Source organism: Cricetulus griseus, chromosome 6, assembly GCF_003668045.3.
Source record: "Cricetulus griseus strain 17A/GY chromosome 6, alternate assembly CriGri-PICRH-1.0, whole genome shotgun sequence".
NCBI lineage: Eukaryota > Metazoa > Chordata > Mammalia > Rodentia > Cricetidae > Cricetulus > Cricetulus griseus.
Genome location: NC_048599.1, coordinates 3,628,509 through 3,647,263, shown reverse-complemented (window position 1 = coordinate 3,647,263; position 18,755 = coordinate 3,628,509). Strand labels below are relative to the sequence as shown.

General features: G+C 34.3%; 1 protein-coding gene across 1 annotated transcript in view; it reads right to left on the bottom strand.

Annotated features, from left to right (window-relative positions):
- Sycp2 (synaptonemal complex protein 2) overlaps window positions 1-18,755 on the bottom strand; it is a 57,352-nt gene that overhangs the window by 38,105 nt on the left and 492 nt on the right. The window contains exons 2-14 of the mRNA XM_027419816.2: window positions 18,295-18,438; window positions 17,072-17,200; window positions 16,265-16,369; window positions 15,988-16,012; window positions 13,332-13,417; window positions 12,683-12,768; window positions 12,406-12,440; window positions 11,576-11,718; window positions 11,439-11,491; window positions 10,015-10,060; window positions 9,376-9,471; window positions 8,218-8,278; window positions 379-527 (exon numbers count right to left, since the gene is read on the bottom strand). Of these exons, the coding sequence (XP_027275617.1) occupies window positions 379-527; window positions 8,218-8,278; window positions 9,376-9,471; window positions 10,015-10,060; window positions 11,439-11,491; window positions 11,576-11,718; window positions 12,406-12,440; window positions 12,683-12,768; window positions 13,332-13,417; window positions 15,988-16,012; window positions 16,265-16,369; window positions 17,072-17,200; window positions 18,295-18,438 (1,158 nt within the window). The remainder of the gene's footprint in view (window positions 1-378; window positions 528-8,217; window positions 8,279-9,375; window positions 9,472-10,014; window positions 10,061-11,438; window positions 11,492-11,575; window positions 11,719-12,405; window positions 12,441-12,682; window positions 12,769-13,331; window positions 13,418-15,987; window positions 16,013-16,264; window positions 16,370-17,071; window positions 17,201-18,294; window positions 18,439-18,755) is intronic.

The following is an 18,755-nucleotide window of genomic DNA, read 5'->3' as shown; positions in this document are numbered from 1 at the left end:
GCATCTGAGACACTTCACAAAGGACACAACATAATGAGCCAATAATCACTCCACAGTACAACTTTAAATCCCATTATCTATGTGTGTTCACGCACATGTGCCATGGTGCATACGTAGCAGTAGAGGACACCTTGTGAAACCATTTCTCTCATTCCAACAAAGGTGGAAACTGGGGATCAAACTTTGGTCTTCAGGCTTGGTGGCAAAGTGGCTTTATCCACTGGGCCATCTGGCCAGCCCTTCACACCATGATTTTAAAGAGCTATAATCCACGCCATTTTAAGATTTTGATAATGGGAAAAGCAATGAAAATTGTAGCCCCAAACACTTTGTAAACCCTGATAACACTATTTGCTCAAGGAGATTTTAAAAACTTACCTTGTACTTATTTCCACCAAAAATTTTTTTAGTCACATTGGTGATTTCTAATGATGCATCAAAATACAAAAGCAGCTCTTTTCCTTCTTTTTTACTAATTTTTACTATATTTTTCAGAGTTATAGTCAATAGCTTCTTTGATTCTATCACTGTATACAGAAAACAACATTAATGATAATATATTAATCTCTATGATACCAGTATGTAACTATACTATAAATAAAATATGCAGCAAGTTGAATCAAAATTGAAAAATTTAAAAGTGGATGTTGTTTATTCAACTACTAACTATACAAACAAATCAGTCAATTTATATTTCAGTTTCAGTGTCCTCATCTATACGTTATATAACAATGCCCTAACCATTGAGTACGTCCCTGGAACAGTTTCTAAGCCCTAACCAATTCTTAAAATATTCCATGAACATGTCTGAAAAGGCTGCCTTCTTAAAGAAAATAGCTAGAAATAGGGTAATTATGAATTTAAGTTATCAGCATATAGAAAGACCTCTGTTAAATCAACATATTGTTGTTAAAAACATTTTGATAAAAATTCCTGAACATTATGGAAAAGGATGCAGTCCTTATCCTCAATGCATCATACTTTTTAACACAAATAAATAAAAGACCCAGAGATTGATATTGAGGTTCAAACTTCAAGCTGAAAATCAGAGAAGCAAAGCATCTGGCCACTAGCTTCTTACATCTGCCTCAGATGTAAGACTAATGTAAGATGTAAATGGACTAATCCTGTCTCCATGAGTTCTCACACCAAGCCTCAAACTGTAACCTCTCCTTAGGGTAGCTGGAGAATAAATGCCTCTTTCCTCAATGTGGCAGGACAATCAATGCCTGATACTGAATACTGAAGACCCTGCTTCTATCTTTTATACCTCTCTAGAGCTGGGATTAAAGGCATGTGGTCTGTTACTCTTTTAGAGTGATTCAATCTCACGTATCCCTGGGTGGCCTTGAACTCAGAGAGATCCATCTATTTCTTAATCCTGAGTCCTAGAATTAAAGGTGTATACCACCACCTCCTAGCTTCTGGCTGTTGGGATTAAAGGTATCACCACTGATCTCTATAGCTTGAGGCTGACTGTGCTTTTCTGAATCCTCAGTCAAGCTTTAATAAATCATCAATAACATTATGATACTTTAAGTCCCAGTTGTATGAGGTTTCCAAGGAAATATACAAAACCACCTAGCAACTAATTAGTTTGCCTGTGTTACAGAGTAAATCCACAATACCAGGAACCACAGTGCTCCCTGCTTGCCTCTAGTGAGGCTCCTATTATTGGCTGAGAAGCCTTCACACCTGTTTCCCACAGAATTCTTTTGGGCCAAAAGAAGACAGAGCACTAAAACTAGGGACTCTTATCTCTACAATGATGCAAATGCAAGTGACTCTGTGATCTTCCCTAAGAGGCAAATATTTTTAACAAAAATAGATTTTTAAAATTCTTACAAGGCTCACCCAAATAGAAAATGCCTTTCTTCTGTACATAAGGTGACATTTTCCATGGTAATGGACTTTGATGCTACTAAGCATCAGTAACAATGAAAGTCCTGCTGTGTTTCTCACTACAACATGTTGTACAACAAAAATTTTTAAAATTCATGTGAGCCCAAACTTAAAATTTCACATTTCATAGGTAAATACTCATGTGGCTCTAAAGATATTATTTCATGTTTTGATGAAAAAAATCAATGCATTTATAATCTTTGAATTTTTACTAATAATTGTTTCATGCCTTTAATTTGCATTTGACTTTTTCCTCTGTACTATCTAGTAAATGCAGTATTTTCCCACTACAAACCAGAAGTATTATAATTATGAGTAATTCTTGTTACAAAAATTCATCTATGAGTTGCAACCATAGTAATACAACTATGTTAGTTTTACTTTATTGATTACTTTATTGAGATTTCTGACATTTGATCTCATAATTTACTTCGCCTTTTAAAATTAGTAATCTCATTAAGATTTAAAAACAACCTTCTTGTGTGGTTTCTTGCTCAGATATCAATATTATTTGCTTTATAATATTTCAAGATGTTATATTACTACAGTATGAATGTAATGATTATCTGCAAAATTACTTAATATGACTTTTAAATCCATATTATATTTAGTTTTCTCATTAATCACCATGTCATGGTAATCAAACAAGGAACAAAGAAAGGGGATAAATACAAAATACATAAGAGGTAGAAGAGGAAAATGGTAAGCTAGTGGGGAGGAAACAGTCAATGGCTTTAGGGCTGACAAGCTATATCAGATGCTTGCTGCCAAGCCTGAAAACCCTGAAACTCAAAAGCCTCAAGCACTCACATAGTGGAAAGAGAGAACCATCTCCCAAAAGTTGTTCTCTGACTTTGATGTGCACCATGACACTCACATATAACCCACTGACCCCCTGCTACTGTTAAACATGCAATTAAGTTCCCCAAAGAAGAGATTTCCAAGTTTTAAAACTAAGAACAGGTAAAAATCATATACCATTTGTTAGAAAATAATGGAGATCTTTAGGATAAGATTATGATAACAGCAGTGCTCTATATTTGGAGCTCAACTGAGAAAATTTTTTAAATGCTTAAATAAATTGTCACCAGGGTCAAATGTAAGGAAGTCAATGTAAGGACACACACACACACACACACACACACACACACACACACACACAGAGAGAGAGAGAGAGAGAGAGAGAGAGAGAGAGAGAGAGAGAGAGGTTTTTAATTAGAGGAGTTAAGAATCTTGACAGTAAAAACTTTAGAGATGTACAACAGAATGTAACAGAACAGAAATTAATAAGGGAAAGAAAAATGTAATAATTATTTTTTTTTCAAAATCAGATATGAACAGGGAAAGAACTATAAGAAACCATAGGACCAACTGAAGCTGACTTTTTGTGACCTCATTTATATTCTAAGATATGAGAGACTATATGAGTTGATGGAGTAAATATCTGGAAAACATGACAGATACCAGGGGAGGGAGACACATCTCTTTAATTTCCAGAAATATAAAATGGTGAAAAGACACTTAGAAATGAAGGTGGTTGTAAATTTCAGCTTTTCACACATTCTTGGCTGAAAATTCATGGTTTGTGAATTATTATGTAATAGTATATAAAAAAGAAAAGAAACAACCCTGAGAATCCTGAGGATAGTATTGAGGATAGTAATAAAGGCTAACATGGCTGCCATTGAGAGTACTAAGCAGCTAGGGAGATAATTCCCCCTTCAGTGAAATTCTTTGTGGGGGAAGGAAGCACAAAGACCTGAGCAGTTCAATCCTTTAGCTATAGACATGGAGAATATTATCAATAAGCAAGTTGGCCTGAGCCTTAAGTCAGAGAGGTTTACCTCTGTATAAGATGCAGTATTTTGTTTCAGGACAGTATTTTGCTAGATCAGAAGAAAAAATTAACTCTATATGTCTAAATGTATCAGAGTTCTGTGTATATGCATGATATCCAGCCCTGTGCTCCCTAGAGACATCTTGTTATTCTGATTGTGGGCTTAGGAAGAGAACCTGCTAGAAAAAGTAAGACATCAAATATAAAGTTATCAGTAAGATTCAGAGTTGACAAAACTGTGAACTTTAAAGGAACTACACTTTTTTTGGGGGCAGCACAAGGAGACACTTGTGGGCTTTTCATACCTGACTCCCTGGCTAGGACTTCCCTGGGTGCACATGCACACACATGCACGCAGCACCCCTGATTATGTACAATATTAACTATCATTTAAATTATTTAAAGTAGAGTTAATTCCCCAACTGCCCCCCTGACTTAAATGCAAAATAATTTCTGAAACAGGCAAGCCTTAAAGACATGTTCAGTTCCCCACTTACAATATATGCTAGAGTTTGGACGGAATGGCTGGTGAGCTGAGCTAAATTTTCTATAACTCTAAATGTCAATCATAAAGTGGTACTGAAGAAACAAAAGACTTTAGAAAAAGGCCAAAGACAATTAAGATTCTATAGTTTGACAGACATTTAAATTTAAAAAGATAATTTCAGGAGGCAATTCTGTGAAATAATTAAGATATAAATGAAAAACTGCCCAAGTGTTCTAGGGTATGAATATGGGTCACTGTTAGTAAAACTCATGTTAAAGATAATAAACAGAGGTGTCTCTGTTCTGCCCCATCCCATGGCTGCTTCTAAATAATCCCTCAGAGGCTTATATTAGTTATTAATTCTAGACCAATAGCTCAGGCTTATCACTAGCTAACTCTTACATTTAAATTAACCCATATGTTTTGCCACATGGCTTAAGGCTTTCTACCTCATTTTGAATGCTCCCTGCCTGTTTGGTGGCTGGCTGGCATCTCTCCTGACTCTGCTCCTCCTCATTTGTGTTCTCAGTTTGATTATTCCACCTAGCCTTATCCTGCCTGGCTACTGTCAAACAGATTTTACTATTACCCCATGAGAGGAAAACATATTCATAGTGTACAGAAAGATCATTCCACAGCAGAAAATCCCTCATTCTGGCAGTGCTGAAGGATTGCACCCAGTGGCAGATGTTTGGCTCCCAACAGGCATGGATTAGTAAGTTGAGGTATAGCCATGCAATGGAATACTACCCAGAAATAAAAAGCAGCTATTGATATATGCCACAACATTGTAGCTAAAACAAAAGTTTGGAATGACAAACAGAAAATTGTTATATAGTATATGATTCTGCATAAATAAATGTATGTTTTCTAGAATTCATGTATTTTGAAGAAAGCAGTGGTAACTGTCTAAGGCCCAAGCATCAGTAGAAAGGTTTTAAACAAACAAGTACAGAGTGGAGGATGGACATTTACTAACTTCAATTACCCATGATGATTTCATATGCAAAAACACATGATTTCTCAAAGCCTGCTCAGTCTGGAGCAGGGCATTCACCAGGGCATTCAGCTGATACAGCACTTTTTTTTTTTAATTTTTGGTTATTCAAGACAGGGCTTCTGTGTATAGCTGTCCTAGAACTCACTCTGTAGACCAGGCTGGCCTCAAACTCACAGAGATCCGCCTGCCTTTTCCTCCCAAGTGCTGGGACTAAAGGCGTGTGCCACCAATGCCCAGCTGACATACCACTTTTACAGTAAGCTAATGTATCACCTTTTCCCAAGCCACATTCAAGAAGTCTGCAAGATATCCACTTTTTACAACTCTTTTCAAAATTGTACTGGAAGCGTTCTCTGTAACACAAATAATAAAAAGACCCAGAGACAGATATTGGATTCAAGCTGGGGATCAGAAAAACAAAGCGGCCAGCCACTAACTCTACCTCAGACTGAAAGGGTGATCCTAGCTCCACGAATCCTCAGTACAATGCTCTTCACCAAACCTCAGACTGCAATCCTCTCAGTTCATGTCTCCTCCCACCTTATATTCCTCTCTCCACCCAGCTTTGAACTCACAGAGATCCATCTGCCCATGTCTTCCGAGTCTTGGGGTTAAAGTTGTGTATCACCATTGCCTGGCTTCTATGGCTAACTAGTATAGTCACTGGAATTTAACGTATCTATCACTGCCATCTGGCTCTGTAGCTGTGGCTAGCTTTGCATTTTGATCTCCAGTGGCTTTATTAAATCATAAGCAATATATCACCACATTTCTCCATTTCCATAAAGAGGAAAGTGGGGAAGGAAAAGGAGGAGAGAATATAACAACAGTGTCATCAGGAATCTACATAGGCATCATAATTTAACAGTTAACTCGGCAAGGCTGTAGGATACAAGGAAAGTATCTTTTTAAAACTATTTTTTCATGTGCCAGTAGAAAATATCTGAAACTAAAAAAGGATGTTTATCATCATATAAGGCAAAAAATGAGTATTTGGGAATAAATTCATCAAAATATCTATAAGACATATATTGAAAAATATAAAACATTGTTTAGAGAAGTCCAGAACCCAAATAAAGAAGAACTGCATCTCTATGATCTGAATTCTAGTTCTAGTATTCCCACAATGATCTACAGTCACAATTCCAGGAAGTTTTCTGGAATTATTAACAAAACCTTTTAAAGGTATATAGATAATCCAAAGGCCATGTTTCTGAAAACTTGACAATGTCAGAAAATAAATTAGCTATGTTTCTGTTAAGCATGAACTTAAATGCTAAAAACACTGTGGTACTGGTACACAACATGTAAACAGATCTAAGGAATACATAACAGCAACAAGAAACAAAACTACTCTTACAGAGCCAAATGACTTAACAAAGGAATGGCGGCTGGTAGTCAATGGTACAGCACATGACCAGGAAAACATTTCAGCAAATAACCCTAGAATAGCTGGAAGTCCACACAATCATCTATCATTTCTGACAATCCAGACAAAATTTGATTTAGTTCACCACATTAAAGCACAAAAGCTAAGCCAAAGACAAACAGAAAATCTCTGTGACTAATGAATAAAACAAGATTTCTTAGGTCATACAAAGCAAAAACTACACAGGGAAAAATCCAAACAAAAATTCAAATTTAAAAGCATTTCTTTGTTGTGCCTGCCACCCCTCCCCCCACACAAAACGAAGCATGATATAGACAGACAAATACATGTTCTCAATATGTATCTGTTAAAGGATTGGTATTCTAGGATACACAACAACTTCAAAATTGAATAAACAGCTCAGGAAAGACAAAGTGTTTAAGCAGATGCTCTACAGAAGAGAGCACACAAATAGTCAGCGAGCTCCTGCATAAAAAGTATTTACCATCAGTGCTCATTAGAAAAACACAAATTAAAACCATGATACACACACACACACACACACACACACACACACACACACACACACACACACACACGATGACTAAAATATGCCTTAATAAGACTTTTTATCAGTCTGCTAAGATTTCATAAATTTGTCCTGCAATGCTATCTAACTCCCCTTATAGGAATGGAAAAACAAGGTGTTTGGGTTTAATAAAACAAGTGGGATAGAAATGTAAGAACCTTGAAAACACTAACATGAGACTGGTCAGACCAAACATTGTTTTAGATGAAGAAAACTGGGGTGGAAAATGTGATGACTTTATGAATGTGTCTACAGATTTTTCTGTAGTCTGTCATTAATCTTGCAGTTTCTATTCTTTTTTTTGAACAGTGTTTTTTTTTATTTAAATAACTTTTTCCATTTATTTTACATACCAACCAGTTTCCACCTCCTCCTCTCCTTCCAGTCCCCACTTTGCCATTTACCTCCCCCCAACCACTCCTCCTCCATCTCCATTCAGAAAGGAACAGGCCTCCCACAGCTTGCAAAAAGCATGGCACATCAAGTTGAGGCAGGACCAAGTGTCTCCCTTTATGTGGAGGCAGGGCCAGGTAATCCAGCATAGGAAACAGTACCAGGGAGGGGTCCTGCTCTCACTGTTAGAAGCCTTTCTAAGAGACCAAGCTACAGGATTGTGGTACACATGCAGAGAGCCTAGGTCAGTCCCATGCAGGCTTCCCTGCTTGTTGGGTCAGCTGTCTTTGTGGGTTCCCCCATCATGACCTTGCCATCCCCATCTCCTAGAACAATCCCTTCTCCCTTTCTTCCACAAGAGTTTTGGAACAGTGCAGTACTTGTCTGTGGATTTCTGCCTCTGCTTCTATCAGTTACCGGATAGAGTATTCTCTGATGGCTATTTGGGAAGTCACCAATCTGCTTACAGCAGATGGCTGGTTCAGGCACCACCCCCCCCTTAATTGGGGGTCATCCTTGTGGGTTCCTGGGGGTATTCCCTGGCACCGGGTTTCTCCCTAACCTCGAAATGGCCCTGTCATCAATCTTTGTGACAGGAACCAAGTAGAAAATTACAACAAACAAACTTCAAGTTTAGTACCTTCGATGTTGTACATCTGAACTTTTTCTTCAGGCACAGTGACTGCTTCCCATTGATGATCCTTAAATTTAGAAAAAGCAAAGATCTGAAGTATAAATTTATTCCTGATTTAAAACTTCTTTCAACATCAATTTAAGTTAAATTAACATGTGATTTATCTTTCTCCTATCTTCTGTACTTCTACCACTAAACATGCATCTTTCTGCTCTTTCAATACTCCATTTATTCATTCTAAAATAATAAACCCCAGTACCTATATCTTAACCAGGTATAAACAAGAAAAAATATACCTTTGATCTTTTATGAGATAGGAAAACAAAATTATTTTCAGTAATTACCTTAAGGAAAAAACACTGGACAATGTGATACATGACTTGGTGGTGAAGCTACTTTATATATTTAGTGACCAGAGAACACATTTTTGAGTAGACAATATTTTTTTACCAAACCTTAAATTAGAAAAAGTTGTCCTAGCTGAATTTCTGTTGGTGTGATTAGTATGTGCTGATGATCGACTGCCAGAGTTTGGGAGTGACTACATCGTTTGAGCCAGATGTATGTCACTGTACCAAACAAGAAGTGATAGCTAGGAAACAGTAACTCTAATACCTTTCCCCAGGTAACACAAACAGGATAAGAAATGTTCCACTTCCAAAAGTTTACACATGGCTATGATACAACAAAGAACTAAAATTCTCTTCTACATGCTACTGTAAGTAGCAATTTCCTTACTTCTTCTCAGGAGGTTTGAAGACTAGTAAGGCCAATTGTTGTCACCATCAATGTTCTTTTCATGGAACACCTGAGTGGTCCAAGGCCTCGTGCCTGTAAGCACTGTACCACTGAGCAGCCTTCATGCTGTCTTTTCTAATGTTGACTCATTTTGTTCATGTGACCAAAATTTGAATATTTTTAATATTCATTTCCAAAATGGTTTTGTTAAAATTTAGCACTCATTTTGTTGCTATAATAAAAAAGTCAAATAATTTTCATTTTAATTGCCTTGATAGATTATACAACCTTAAAATAATAAAAAAGCTAGTGTTGAAATATACCAAAAGAGTGGCTTAAAAAATATACAAAAATGCATTCTGAAGGTAAATTTCAAAAATGTTTTTCACAGGCATAGCATAGAGAGCAACAAAGGAGTAAGCTTACTTCATCATCTCCAGCAATGTAGAATGAGAGAGTCTGGCTTCCAAGATTAAAATCAATCCAAAATTCCTCAAGTTTTTCATCTGATGGTATCTGCAGCTAAAATATATAAAACTAGTATATATTCTGATTACATAACATGGAAAATTGTCATCAGATTATAGTCATGATTGAATTATTTGAGGTTTTTTTTAAATTCTAGAATCTAGCAACACTTCTATAAGGTAGAACAGTCCTGAAATATTTTCAAGAGTCAAAGTGTTAAGTAGATGAAGACAGCAGAAATGCACTGTTAGATAGTTTAAGAGCAAGAAAATACTATGTAAATGATTTACACAGACATATAAAAATAAAAAATTTTAAGTATTAATAGAGATTGAAAAAGCTTGAATATACTTATGATAATCAGTAACCCCTTTATGAAGAGAAGAGAAAATGTGGATAACTACAGCTTTGCTGTTTCCCTTCTTGGCTAAGGTGAGTTGGCTCAGATTTTTCCTGGTGTCACTATAATATGCAAGACCAGGTAGCTGTACCATCATCTAAATCTAGGACTTTTAATATTTTAAACCATTACATAATGCATTTATTTTTACATAAAAATTATCCAATAACTCAAGTTTGGATAAATTTAAAACTTACCTCATATTTATCAAGAAATGCTGACAAGCAAGGAAATGTAAATACCCTAAAACACAAAACAGTTTAGGAAAAAAATAAATCTATCATCCCAGAATTAACTTGTTCAGTCATAAAAACAATGTATAGAATCAAAGAAAAATCAGAAATAGGTCATGAAAATTTAAATAAAATAACCTCTCTAAAGTAATTTTTGAGATAGGGTTTGTTGTCTGAGCTGGCCTCAAATCTGATACCCCTGCTACAAACTTGCAAGTAGCTGACATAATAGGTGAAACTACCAAGCCAGACCAGGTCATTATTATTTTTAAACAAATATTTATTGGAAGTTGTTAAAGAAAAGCATTATTACTTTAAAGATACTACTCTGACTAAAGGAATTACAGCAATTAAAAAACATATTCTTTCAAATATGAACAAGGGTTTCGAAATTCAATATGTATTAATACAATAGCGGATACTTGGATAGGTTAAAAAGTAGATTTGAGTCATTGTAACAAAAGTGGTTAAATTCTTAGAACATTTTTAGGGCAAGATATGATCTTAAAGTACCTTAGTATGTTCTGTTGGTCTCAGTAACATAAGTATTATTAGTACTATCAGTATTCAGCTAAGAAAACTGAAGATAGTAAGGTTAAATAACTTACAGAATAGAAGAGATGGGAACTTATGATTCAAATGTAGGCAATATGACTCATTGACTTAGCCCTAACCCTATCTTTAACTTCCTTAATAAATAAAGCAAACATGATTTATTTAATAGTATCATCCATTGGGACCAGGCATTACAATGCTCTTGTACTGGGCTGGAGAGATAGCTCAGCAGTTAAGAGAGCTTGTTTTCCTTCCAGAGCACCAGAGTTCAATTCCCAACACCCACATGGTTTCTTAAAACCTTCTGTGAACTCCATTTCTTGGTGATCCAACTCTCTCTTCTGGCTGTTTTAGAACTGTATGTACATGGAGCACAGATAATACTTGCAGGTAAAAACACACTACAAATAAATGTTAATGGTAAAATTTATATTTTCTATCAGTTCATGCTTGTTTCTGATACTAAATACTAAAAATTCTACTTATGCTACTTATACACTAGGAGGCTTTATTTACTATATATTTTCACTCCAGATTTTTATTATTCCTCAAATACCAAATAATAATATTCATGCAATTCTGAAGAAGAGTAAACCAAATATGGACAGTTATTAATATGAATTAGATAAAATACATCTTTCCTTCCAAGCACAAAGCCAAATAAAGCCATCAGAATATTTCAGGTTAGCAGTGTGATAATTTACTGTATGCTACATAAATAGTGTCCTGAATAAATATTTGCAGTGCAATAAAAATTACATTTATAAACACCCATAATTGGGCTCAGCACTACTTCCTTACCAACAAATAACTACATGCTATATCTAGCTTACCTTCTCTTATCTCCAAGCATGCCATTAACCAAGTTGAGAAATATTCTGCAATCCTAATGTTCAAAAAAGAAAAGTGGTTTTAAAATTCAGAACTATACAAAAATCTTTACTAGATTTGCTATTTTTATACTACTTACTGTTTCGAATTCACAGTCTTTAATTCCTTTAAATGCATTAGCAATAAAATCCATTGAAAACCACTGACATGCCAGTTCTCGTCTCCGTTTTTCTGTAGTCATTCTACACAAAGCTTCCACAATGCCTACCTGTAATTCATAATCTTAAAATAACAGTTAGTCAATGGAGAGGTCAAAAAACTTAAAATTTCAGCTTATAAAACTATATTTTGTAAGGCACAAAACCAAGCGAAAAAGAAAATATTTACTAAATTGTTCATTTTTTATAAGTAAAAGTTTTTAAAGAAACCCCTAAATCTTCTAAGACTTTACCACTTCATTATAATTGTAAGTTGAAAAACAATTTATACAACATACAAAATTTTTGTTATGATGTTTACAGTTATCCCAGGTTATATATTAAAGCCATACATTACATATAAATCACTCAGTCAAAATTTACTCATAGGAATCTAATGAAAACTTTTCTGTAAAGTAAATATATTGTTTAAAAACTGTCTATCAACTGCAAAAATATTAAACATTATAGTTTTAATAACTGACATTTAAGAAAATTTTTAGCACAAGAAATTCTAATAAATTAGAACATTAAGTTACCGTCATAACTATTGTCAGGCACTATTTTATCTAATTTTTCTTGTCATTACAAACTATTTGTTCCAAGACATGTCTTTATTTTTACTAATCTAAAATTTTTCCTTCAGTTTACATAAACAGATTAAAATTCCTTTGTTGTATTATTCTAGTAACATGAAGGCTAATAACACTGTCAAAGGTATATAATATTCATAAATTTGAAATTATTTCATATCTTAGAAAGAGATACTTACCTCCTACATCTAAAATCCTTTCTCCCATATCACTCCTGTGAATTAAAATAAGAAATTATATACCAAACTAATATTAGATAGAAAGCCCATTATATTTGGGGGGAATACTTAAAATTTACAATTGGCTAGTATAACTAACTTTAAAAGAAAATATAAACACTATTATATCCAAAATTGTAAGACTGTCAGTCTTGATTAATTCAAACTTGTGTTTGCTGTGTTTCTTAAAATTATTAAATTGGACAATTGATCAAAACAAGTTATTAAAAATCATTACATGAGAGTTAATATTTCTTGATTAGAAAGTATTTTGTTGGCATCTTGAGGTATTCTGTCAAGCATCAAATTCATTTTTTTTAAAGCCTAGAAGAGAAAAGAAAAAGTAACTTTGTTTTCCAAGAAGCATTTGGAGAAGCAGGTATATGAACTCAAAAGCCTAGATTTTCTCTTAATCATGCTTTCTAAGTAGGGAACTTAAATCAGGCGAAGGGATGGACATCTGGTGTAAAATGCAACTTACTGGATGGACATCTAGTATAAAATGCAACTTACTAAAGTTTTCACACACAGCGTGTAAACACATGAACTACTCTAAGATCCTCAAATCTTACAAGTAAAAGGTTACCAACTTTTTCTTCTTAATGTTATACATATGCATGTACACATGCAAAACTACATGCTGCTTGGCATTTACATACTAGAGAACTCCTAGGACCTAGGCAGTATATAGGTTCACACATTAGTGATACACATACATAAATCCATTCAATTACGGATTTTAATGAATATTTAGAATATACATGGCTAGGCAATGAATTAGTCAGACAACAGAAATATACCCCATGAAATTAATTTAAGAAACTTAGTCTAATTTTTTTAAATTTTATCATTTCCTTTCTCATTTTTAGGTTTTAAAAGAAAGTTACCTCCTGCTGAATGCAAATATTCACTCTTGGATCAATAACCAGGGCACAGATGTGAGGTATGAAACATTCCAATACTTGCTTTTTACCTGAATAAAAATGATACATTTATTGACAGATGTTAATTTTAAATCAATTTAGAAGTTATTTGTTATCTGAGGTGTTTATGAAAACTGGACTCTTAACTTTTGATAATACCTCAAGCATTTTATGAAAGAAATCAACATCTCTCTCATGAATCTCTAAGTGACTTGAGGGTTGTTTGCTTGTTTGTGATGGGGGATGTCTTTCTGTATATATGTTTCTCTTATTGGTTGATGAATAAAACACTGATTGGCTAGTAGCCAGGCAGGAAGTATAGGTGGGGCTACCAGAAGAGGAGAAAGCTGGGGAAAAAAAGCAGAGAAAAGCCACCAGGGAGAGATGCCATGTAGCTGCTGGAAAGATAGGATGCCAGGCATTCTCCAGTAGATAAGTCCATGTGGAAATACATAGATTAGTAGTTATGGGTTAATAATTAGGAGAGACCTAGACAGTAAGAAGCCTAAGTCATCAGCCAAACAGTTGATAATTAATATAAACTTCTGTGTTTATTTGGGGCTAAATGGCTATGGAACCAAATGAGACAGAACCCTCAACCTTTCAGCTATTTGTTGTTGATACCTGCTGGGAAATCGTGTTTTTAATACCCTCCCAATGAATGTTACTGGGTATTATTAATCACACTCCAGGTAGGCCCAAGCCCAGGAGTAGGTGGCCAACATAAAATGGACCTCATGTTTTGTTTTGTTGGGGAGGCAGCTTTTGTTTTCTATTACTACTTTGATTTTCATTTTTTGTTTTTTGTTTTTTTCCCAGGAGGGAGGGAGGGAGGGAGGCAAAAAGAAAAGAAATTCATGAAGTTGGGTGGACAGGGAAGTGGTGAAGATCTGGGAGGAGTTGATGAAGAGGAAAACATGATCAAGATTTGAAAAAAATAATTAAAACAATTTAAAACCTGATCTTTTGCAAATAGATTATCAATACAAAACATATTCAGAGGAATTTTCTACATGCCCCTTTGTAACAGATTTGAAAAGTTTAAGGAATGGAAATACTGCCAAAGCAAAATTACAGCTTTTCAAGTAACTATATAGTCAACTAGCACAACTCAAGTGAACTGATAAATGACTCCCTTACAGTAGGAGGGGCTCAGTTTACAACAGCAGCACTCTCAGGACTGTTCTTTCCTGACAATTTAAATTCTTATGCTAATTGAAAGGTAGCAGTAACTATTATTTAAATTATTAATATGCCTAACACATTTTGTCTTTCAGAACAATAAATAGAGCTATGTGTGTAAGTGATTCACCAGCTTCAGTTACCAATCATGAGGAAATCTCCAGGGAGAAGAAATAATAAGTAACTTGGACCTGGTCACTTAGCACAATACACTTGCTATCAATAAATAAAAGGTGACAAGGTGGAACATATTCTTTATTTTTTTACCACTGAAAAATTTGTTTCATTATCTCAAAAGGTTGAGACGCTATGTAAAATAAATGAAAAATGTTATTTAAAAAGTTTTAAAGATGAAAATAACTTTCATTTTCCTCAACTTAAACTAAAAGCTGACAAACTATAGCATACAAATCCAACTCTGTTTATCTTTAAGGCAGAACATGTTTTCAGCAGGTACTCTGTGGAAAACCATCCACATCTACCCCATTATCTGAAGAAGTAACACCAAAGGCAAGCTTTATTCATTCTGAGCTTAGTCTGTCAGCTATGCACACATTTTATCAAAACAGAACCTGAGATTCCTATGTGCCAACCACACAGCAGACAAATGTCCCAGCACTAGCACACTTTAACATCTTTCCTACTAAAATCCAAACTAAAAATTATTCTCAACAAGAGCCATCCTCAACCTTGTTACCAACTTTTGTTAGAACTGAGAAATGTTGGTTAGTAAATTTATCTTCCAATTATAAGACGGCACTGTGCTTATAACTCTAGAGTGCAGTAGAACTATTTTGATCCCTGGTGTTATGGAATGGCATTTAGTACATCACTGTCAAGGTCAAGTGGTCTAAGTTATTCATGTTGTACAACACAGCTGCCATGAGAGACTAGTTTACCTTAGTGGGAAGTCACGACTTTATTGTAATAAGTTCCTGGTAAGAGCAGACATTCTAAACAGCAAACATTGCAGCAAGTATCAGAATTCTATTAATACGTCTATGTGATGGACATTTTTAATGAAAATATTCCTTAACTGACAGATTTTCCGGAAGGCCAAATACCAGCCTTTTCTCTATCACATCTATAAAATTTCATTATAAACATGTTAATTTTAAAACAAAAAACTGTGAACCCTAAGATGCAAAAGCACTAACATCTGCCTCATTAGCAAATCCATAATACAAAAATGTACTCAATTGTACCCAAAATCAAACCAATTTGATTTTGAAATTTGTTTACTTATATGAAGTGCCTACCTAAAGTCTCCACTTTTTCTCTTGGCTTACAACAAAGTCTAAACTTTTGCTGCCTAGTCCTTTACAGAAAAGTCTGATTCTTTAATTAGGTCATGAATTCCTAGGACAGTATTATGGATATTACAAAATTATACTAAAACTTCCCGGTAAGTTGTTTTGATAGAAATAAGATACTTTACCTTCATCATTGATGTCATACACAACCTAAAAAAAAAGTAAATGTTTCATTTATAATTTACTTTCATAAATCATTACAAAAGCTATTAAAATAAGTTTTAATTCACAGCATAGCTAATTTTAATTTATTAGTAAATTATTTAATACTAGCCAGCTTAAATGCTTTATACAGTCTGGACAGATTATTCAAGGTCACTAGCCAGTCCACTGATGATTCTTAGAACCAAAACAAATGGCTTTCTAATAATCACATGCTCTATAACAATCAATGTCATTTACCATCAAAAGATCAAATAAGTCTTCTACCATATTCATAACAGCTTCATCTTTTGATTGTCCTTGGCTCACAATAACCTCCTTGGACTTTTCAAACCAGGAAACCATGTAAAGATGAACACATAACATTACTTTGAATTCCACTTTAACAACTTTATCTACTTGATTTGTTTAGTCAGTAAACCTGAGAATAAAATGACATTAAAATAAAAACTTCAGTATTGAATCAAAGAAATTTTACATTTTAAAATGTCTTGTATTTTTTATCTTACTCTATTTCCTCGCTGTTTAAAATAGGAATGAAGTTAATATTAATTCCATTACAAAGACCCTTACACTTCCCTCTTTAATTCCTACTAAAGATACACTTGCTATAATCAGCTAAAACTATCAAGACAATTTTATTACTTGGGTATCTTGGAATTAGTTTACCTTAATTTGATTCAGATATGAGTACATAGTATGTTTGATGTATCAATCAATGTGCTGGCTATATGTCAGTGAAAATACAAAAATCAGTGGCTTATATTTTAGTATGGGAGTCAGACAGTAAACAAACTAAATGACTTAGTCAACAGAAAATAATTCAAATAAAGGCCCATTGGCATCAAATTCACATAGTTGTCAAGGAACTTGTGGAGTTTCCTTTGGACCTTTGTCTTTTTAGCAACTATCCACATCATATAAATATTCACTCTCAAAAGTTCTACATAAAATTTCTAAATTTATTTTCAGCAGTTTGGACTGTTTTTTTAAATAGATATGTACTTTTATCATTATCAGATTTCCCTTCTATGAATATGTACTTATCTTTTGAACTAATCCTTGTTTTATCATGGTTAGAAGTCCAGCTTGTCCCAAAATAAGAATATTCTTGCTACATCTTCCAACACATATCAAGATGTTTGAAATAGTTTGGATATCCTTTTTGTTAAGTTCCTAAAACGAAAAAAGTATGTATTTAAAGTGCTGCAAATAAAAAGTAGTATGGAATAGACATTGTTCCAGGAGCAGCATCAATTTATAATCTCATAAATCCTAAAAAGGAGTCATTCTTATCTTTATAATGGAAAGGATGAGAATGGCTTAATAAAGCAACTTGTCCCAAACCACCTAGCTAATGGCAAACTCTTAGTAGTCATCTGCAAAATCCTAGAAAACTCCACAGCAGCAGTTGTCCCTTACATTTAAAAAAGTTAAACTCAAGACTGACTTTCTTTGAGGCGAGAATTATTATATAGCTGAGACAGGCCTGAAACTTGTGGCATTCCTCCTGCCTCAGTATCCCTCCTGCTACCTTACAGGCATGAGCTACCACAAGTAGATTGGAAATTCTTATTCTACCAATGATTCATCCCCAACCTTAGATACCTGAGGCCAATTTGAAGTTTCCTTTACTTAATAGAAAATTATTTCAGAAATGTTAAATGAAATCCAAGGTCTTGGATTGTTTTGTGTTTATTTTATTTGGTTTTTTGAGACAGGGTTTCTCTGTTTAGCCCTATCTGTCCTAGAACTAGCTCTTGTAGATCTGGCTGGACTTGAATTCACAGAGATCCACCTGCACCTGTCTCTGCCGCGAGTGCTGGGATTTAAGGCATGTGCCACCACTGCCTGGCTCTTTGTGTGTGTGTGTGTGTGTGTGTGTGTGTGTGTGTGTGTGTGTGTGTGTGTGTGTGTATGTGTGTGTTTATTTTTCAAATCACCAAGCACTATATACTGCCACAAATATGCCGATGGGTCTTTAAAAGTAAAGTTGTTTTTAGGTAACCTTTCCTTTCCCCTCAGATTATGATAGTAGCCTTTGGAGCATAGTTTTTTTTTTTTTTTAAATAAATTTTACTTTAGAAACAAGTTCAATGTGTTGAGATACACAAATAACAAATGGTGAGATAAAACAACATTTAAATAATTGTAAGTAATCTTGTCCAAAGCTTTTCTCTGTTCATATTTTTTTGTGAATGGGCTTCTTCCTAGAAACTGAATTCGTATGTAATAATTTTAAGAGCCATTAAACAAGAATGAGTGTTTACCCTGCATATTAGGTCATCCAACTTGTGGAGGAATTGCTTGCTGCATTTAATCTTCACATCTTCATAAATGTCAATTTGTAAAAGTATCATCAAAGGTTTAAAGTCATTTTTTCTCAAGGCATCATCAATACATTTTTCCAACTGCTGGAGACAGATAGTTAACAGCACAGATATTACAACAAGAATAGTTACTTTATGCAACTGAGTTGCCAAAGAATGGTCTTGAATGAAAATAAATCAGTTCATAAAATACTTTTTAAAAGCCTATTACTATTCAAAGTAACTGAATTAGAGATTTTTCTTTAGTAACAATTTCAGACAGAAAATATTTCATTAAAGTTTCCAATTTATATCTTCACTTACTCAAATCACAAATTTAATGAAAAATCAAATCATCATCATAGTAACTATACTTAATATCATGAACAAAATCCTAGCATACCTGATTACAAACTTCAAGA